The sequence below is a fragment of the Rhineura floridana genome, chromosome 8 (genome assembly GCF_030035675.1).
Source record: "Rhineura floridana isolate rRhiFlo1 chromosome 8, rRhiFlo1.hap2, whole genome shotgun sequence".
In the NCBI taxonomy this organism is placed as follows: Eukaryota; Metazoa; Chordata; class Lepidosauria; order Squamata; family Rhineuridae; genus Rhineura; species Rhineura floridana.
The window spans coordinates 65,463,371-65,470,352 of NC_084487.1; the positions used below are offsets into that span (position 1 = coordinate 65,463,371).

Genomic DNA, 6,982 nt, shown 5'->3' on the forward strand with positions numbered 1-6,982 from the left:
CCTAGTCAGACACTCAGAGTTCGACAGAGAAAAGTGCTCAGTATAATGCCTAACCCATATTTCCCTTTTCCACTTTCGTCCAGAGAGTGGCTCATCAATCTGTTTCTATACATTTCTCTCACTGATGCACAGCTGTAATCAATCTCAATTTCTCACCCACAGAACAATCCACCCACACACATGTACAAAAATGCCAAGGAATCATTTTGCATAAGTATGCTAGTAGCCCAGTAAAAAATAACCAGAATTTTCAGCTGCAGAAGGGCTTATCTAGAACATGGCAACATTCTTGGTAGATTGCAAAATCAATAACAGAAGAAGTGGGACTAAGTTGTCAGCTTCCCAGATTTTCTTCCATTTTTCGCCTACACATCTGGACTGGTTCAGCCGTAGCTGAAGCTACCCATGGTCACATTTTAATTCTTCAAACTCTAATAATCTAATTAAAACCATCACATAAATCAAGTTACCACTTTCTGCAGTTTGAAAGAGAAATGGGTCACTAAATACTCCAATGCCAGCACTGTTTTCAGCAGCAACCTGCAATAGACCAAATTCAATGGTATTAGGATATCTATTTTCAGACAAATATAAATAACATGTAAAGACATTAGAAGGCAGCACACATTTCTGTAAACTAAAAACGTAAAAAAGTAGATGCAATCCACCAGGAAGTTCTTCTGCACAAGCCTCTTTGAAATGAAAAAGAGCTGTGCAAGACCAAGTGAGTGATGCTGCACAGCTCCTATTCATTTCAGTGAAAATAGATGTGGATGATGACCGTATCATTTAAAATCCCAGTGTTTAACAGCCTCATCCTCATGACCAAAATCTTGCAACATTGCAACATTTATTACCAATCACAAATTATATGAATGATAGAATAATGTCTGGTAAATTAGCGCAAAATTACAGCAAATACAAGCTCTAAACACTCATGAAGTCTTCTCTAGAGACAAGACATCCTAAAGAGCTCTGCAGTTAACTGGGGATTGGGGAACTTCCCAAACTAGCATTGGATTAACGCGGACAATAATCCAAGATTTTCCAGGAAAATTTGAAATATTTATTTATTTATTTATTGCATTTGTATACCACCCCATAGCCGAAGCTCTCTGGGTGGTTTACAACATTAAAAACATTAAAAACAAATATACAAATTTAAAAACATATTTTTAAAAAGCAATTTAAAAAGACATGCTAAAATGCCTGGGAGAAGAGGAAAGTCTTCACCTGGCGCCAAAAAGATAACAGTGTTGGCACCAGGTGCACCTTGTCAAGAACATCATTCCATAATTTGGGGGCCACCAATGAGAAGGCCCTCTCCCTTGTCGCCAGCCTATGAGCTTCCCTCCGAGTAGGCACCCGGAGAAGGGCCTTGGATGTTGAGCGTAGTGTATGGGTGGGTTCGTGTCAGGAGAGGCGTTCCATCAGGTATTGTGGTCCCAAGCCATGTAAGGCTTTATAGGTTAAAACCAGCACCTTGAATCAAGCTCAGAAACATACAGACAGCTAATGCAAGCAGGCCAGAATCAGTTTTATATGTTTGAACCATCTGGTCCCTGTTACCAATCTGGCCGCTGCATTTTGCACAAGCTGCAGTTTGTGAACCGTCTTCAAAGGCAGCCCCACATAGAGTGCACTGCAATAATCTAACTTGGAGGTTACCAGAGCATGGACAACTGAAGCCAGGTTATCCCTGTCCAAATAAGGGTGTAGCTGGGCCACCAACCGAAGGCCACCAACCAGAGTCACACTCCCCGTCTCTCTCCCAACAGAGGTCATCATACAGGGCGACCAAGGCTATTTCCGTGCCAAAACCAGGCCTGAAACCCAGCTGAAATGGATCCAGATAATCGCTCTCATCCAAGAGTGTCTGGAGCTGGCCACCGCTCGTTCAAGGACCTTGCCCAGGAATGGAACGTTTGCTACCAGCCTATAGTTATTAAGATTTTCTGGGTCCAGGGAGGGTCTCTTCAGGAGTGGTCTCACTACCGCCTCTTTCAGGCAGCCAGGGACCACTCCCTCTCACAGAGAGGCATTAATCACTTCCCTGGCCCAGCCGGCTGTTCCATCCCTACTAGCTTTTATTAGCCAAGAAGGGCAAGGATCCAGCACAGAACTAGTTGCATGAACCTGTCCAAGCACCTTGTCAATGTCCTCAAGCTGTACCAACTGAAACTCATCCAAGAAATCGGGACAAGGCTGTGCTCTGGATACCTTGCTTGATTTACCTGCTATAACACTGGAGTCTAAGTCCTGGCGGATGCTAAAGATTTTATCCTGGAAGTGCCTAGCAAATTCATTACAGTGGGCCTCAGATGGTTCTGCCATGTCCTTGGGGCCAGTGTGTAATAGCCCCTGGACAATTCTGAAATGATATCCCAGATCATTTCTAGGAACCCATTCAAGGGCTTAGAAAAATACCTTACATTTCTGTCAAGCCTCCAAAGCCTTCCCTGCTAGTCCATCTGACATCCCTTGTGGTCCCACAAGGACCTCTCAAAGCACATTCTCCCCCCGCCTTTGCTTTTATAGACTTTCAGGTAGGAGAATCAGCAGCAGAGAAGAGCATCAGAGAGAGTTTTTTCACTTCTCTCTCACATTTCTGTTGCCCTATCATGCTGGATGAGAGTGTACAATGTCCCAGGGAACCATGGGAGATGTAGCCATTACAGGAACCATTATAGGAACTCCCAGAAAGAAAGAAAGGGAAAAGAAAGGGGCAAGAAAAGGAAAAAGCTCATTTGATTCTCCCTGTATACCACAATTCTTTTACTCTGATTTTAATCCACGGTGGATAAGAATTTTGAGGCTTGTAAAGCCAGTCTCTCCTTTGACAGGCTTCTACAGGCCTCTGCAGGGTTTTCCCCCCAAATTCTAGCCTCAGAAAATTTTGCTGGCATCCCTAGTTAACTAATTATTTTGAACACAGGCTGCCATTTTCACTGACAGTAATGGAATTTTAGAAGTTTAATAAGAAAGCACAAAAATGAAAAACTTCTGACATTATAAAAAACAATGCTGTGCACTAAATTTGAACTGGCATTGGTTTTCAATCTGGATCACCTCGTCTCAAAAAGTGAATAGCAGAAACAGAAAATATTCAAGTGCAACAAGAATAAGGTGGAACAGACTTCCATATGAACAGATAACAAAATTATTAGGTGTGTGTAGTTTAAAGACAAGACTGGTTAAGATGCAAGATAACATATATAGAGAAAAAAAGGAGGGCAACAAGCTCCACATACTTCCATTTATTTCCTCTCAGTAATAAAATTAGAATATACAATTAAACAGAAAGAGAGTAGAAGGTACATTAAGCCAACATAATGCCACATGAGGGTCAATGATAATCTTATTGCAAGGCAAATACATCCATGTTCAAAGCCAGATGTTGTGATGACGAGTCATGCAGTGAACATGACATTTCTGCATATTTTTGTGCAATTATATGAGAGCAATAGAGTTGCAGGTGATTGGCCTGCTATCTGGAAACGACCACAAAGCAATGAGAATATAAATAGCCCCAGTGTGGCACTGTGTAATCTGAATCTACCCAAAGCGTAGATATATATATGGAAACTTGTATTAATCAATTTGTAGGTGCATTGTTAGACTTACATCAAGAGTCACATTTCAGAGAACGTCCATATCTAAAAGCCTTACTAGACATTGGGAGTAGACAAGGCACATGACATAATGAAACATCAGTCCTGGCCTCCCCAAAACCTCAGCTGCAGTTGCAGAGGTACAACAGTCTCTATTCTCTTGACCCCAAGTTGGCTCCAGCTCCATGGACAGGGTAAAACTCACTCTAAGATTTCTGCCTCTTGAGGCAAGGAGGCTAGGCCTGCTGAATTCTGAATATGGCTCCATATTGCCTGGCTTTTGTGTGCCTGCATTTCACTTCACATCAGAAGCCGGCAGGTTCAAGCCCTATCTTGCTCAAGCCCATAGTCACTGGCTTCTGTACTAAGGTGAAGCTGTGCAGCCTTCTTTTGCATGTATATAAAACTGGCATGGGGAGAGGCAGAATCCTGATTTCAGTGTGATTCAAACACAGCGTTCTAATCAGAAACACTACTAATGTGTCATGTGGCCACTGCCAGGTACCCCATAATGATGGTGGACTACACGATTAAAGGAAGACAGCAGAAGCTGTATGCTACAGTGAACCAATGGCAAGACAAAAGACTCCATCAGGAGGCTGGGCGGTGGGGTCTCTGGCTCAAAGAAAGCATGTTGGACTCTAGGCAGCAGAAGGCAGGGCAGCAAAACTCTGAAAAGCATTCAACGCTTGCAATACAAAGTCCTGTCAAAGTTCACTCCAAAACACTGTCTGGTCAGTATCCTTGAGGCTACCCAATTAGACCCTGAAGGAGGCTACCAAATGCAAAACTGTTCAGGAGCAATACTATTTGTCATATATTTATTAGATTTATATCCTGCCCTTCCCCCCAGCAGAACACCTGCAACCTGATTTGCATTAATGATGTGCTGTATAATATAACTAGGCTTTGTAGTATAAAGTTGCAACTTCACTGAAGTTAGGAATTTCATATCTATCTATCTATCTATCTATCTATCTATCTATCTATCTATCTATCTATCTATCTATCTATCTATCTATCTATCTATCATCTATCTATCGAAGATGAATAATGAATGAACAGAGATGAAGTAATTAGAAGGTAAAATGGAACAGTCATTCTTTCCTTTCTGCATAGATGCACAATGCCTTGATAAAATAATGAATGAATATGGTCTGTTTTCATATCCTGCCACTGTACACAAGAATCACACTTTATAAGTAATTAGCAAGCAGGCAAGAAAACTTACCTGAATCTCATAAGTTGTTCCAGGGTTAAGATTGGTAAGAAGAACTTCCAAACTATCTGGCTTTGCTGTAACTTGAGTGTAAGTATCTTGCATCCAAGGGCATACCTCCTTATATTTAATAATGTAGGATATAAGCCTTCCATTTGGATGTGGTGGTGTGCTCCAAGAGAGAAGAATTCCTGCAGATCCAACTCTTTCCCCCGCGAGGAAAATAGGAGGTCCTGGATCTGTTTAAAGGACATACTTTAATTAAATTATACCCATATACCCCCGCAGCTAGTGTATAATCTCTTATGAAATGATTAAATGCCTTTTGGAACACCAAGTACATTCTTTCCATAAGAATTCAAAAAATGGAATGCTGTAATATTCACAGACAAAATAGATCTTGATGCCAGTTCAGTTTTTAGCACACATTATTAAAGCTTCCTTAATATCAGGCTTCTGCACTTAAAACACTACAAAATTTGGTGGATGTGGAATTCCCCAAGAAATATATGAAAGGAAGATGCCTTATCTGATCTTGGTGCCTGCATTTTTGCAAGTGTGTTACATATGATGCCACCCTTCAAAGTGCTATTAATTTTTCAAACTTTTACCTCTTTCAAACACATGAAACTTTTGCTTAAAAATTAACCCTTTATCAAATAATTTTAACACAGAAATGAACAGACTAATAGAACAGTAATAAAACACTGCAATCTATGAAAGAGCATATTATATATATTTTAAAGGGTAAGCAAAACATTTAAAGGAAAGAGTTATGCAATATCACAATACTCACTAGTTACATTAGTTGTCACTGTTTTACTGACAGGTGAGCTGTACACTGAAGAGGTAACAGAAGAAATAGTCACATTGTACAATGTTCCAGGAGTAGTGCTTGAAATATCAGCCTAGAATATGAAATTAACCCAGTTAGAACTACAGTTCTCAACTAAAACAAAACTAGCATTAAATAAATGGCATTCATATAACTAAGATTCACAACACACATCACATTTCAGTACTTTCCTTTAAAAATACTTTTTGCATTATTACAATATGCATGTTGCCTATTAAAAGATGTCAAAAAGGTAACACTAAAAAAGCATCAAGATCTACCAAAGAATAGCTCATCTCACAGCTCTGTTTACTGTATTTTATGGTACTGCAGGCTTCCCAGATTAGTATCTCACAGCTAAAAACACTAGAATATTCTGTTCATATCTGCTGAGATGTCATAGAAAAACTTGTTAACCTGTCAGTTTAAAATATAACCCACAAAAACCATTAGTTAGCATTTGTATTAAGTACCTGTGTCTTTGCAGCTCCAATAAAAAACAGAAGCAAAATAACATGAAAAACCATGGTAATTATCTTTCCCCCCCCAAGAACTGCAATTAAACAATGCTCCTATAACTTTGTGATAGCTTAAGAGGGAAATGTTGCCTGGCATTAATGATTTAAGTCTAGAACTTCCTGGCAAGTACACAATTAACGAGCCTGTATTACTCAATAGCTCTGCCCTGCCTTTGTTAAACTATTTATGAACCCTTAAATGACTGGTTGGAGGTTTGTGGTAGACTTCATAAAGTATCATAACTGTTTTTAAGGGAACAAACCATAGATGTTGAAATCTGCCCTCACAAATTTGGCATGTGTACTTTTGCATTCTCTTCTAAGGTTTAAAAGCTTAAATAGAGAGAACTTCATGCTTGACCAATTTTCCTATCAACATAGTGTATAAACAATTGCTGACTATCCAAGCACTACAGAACAAAAGCCCCCACATACCTGATACTCCCCATCTCCCACATCTCGAATAGAAATAATGCCATGAGGAGGTGTGAGAACCACATGAAACCTTTCCACATAGCCAAGCGGTAGTCTCCAATGCAGAGAAAAGGAGTATGACGACACGTTGAAGACTTTTAGTTTCTGAGGCTTTTCTGGCTCTTGAAGAGAATTTATTTATTTGTTACTCTTTCCAGTGGAAATCTACAAATCTCAAAATTCCTCATTATCTGTTCACAAACTGAGCAAATATACTATGTATACAAAACAAACAATTATTATAAATTCTATGCACAAATACTTTTTAGGCCTTACTTTCTCTTAAACTAAATAAAAATGGACAAATTTACTATTACTCTTATCA

At 39.6% G+C, this 6,982-nt stretch overlaps 1 protein-coding gene across 1 annotated transcript in view; it reads right to left on the reverse strand.

Moving 5' to 3' along the window:
- The window catches only part of PTPRQ (protein tyrosine phosphatase receptor type Q), a 185,228-nt gene extending 179,036 nt beyond the window's left edge, over positions 1–6,192 (reverse strand). The window contains exons 1-4 of the mRNA XM_061582736.1: positions 6,139–6,192; positions 5,627–5,738; positions 4,843–5,069; positions 471–540 (exon numbers count right to left, since the gene is read on the reverse strand). Coding sequence (XP_061438720.1) covers positions 471–540; positions 4,843–5,069; positions 5,627–5,738; positions 6,139–6,192 — 463 coding nt within the window. The remainder of the gene's footprint in view (positions 1–470; positions 541–4,842; positions 5,070–5,626; positions 5,739–6,138) is intronic.
- Between the last annotated feature and the right edge of the window lie 790 nt (positions 6,193–6,982).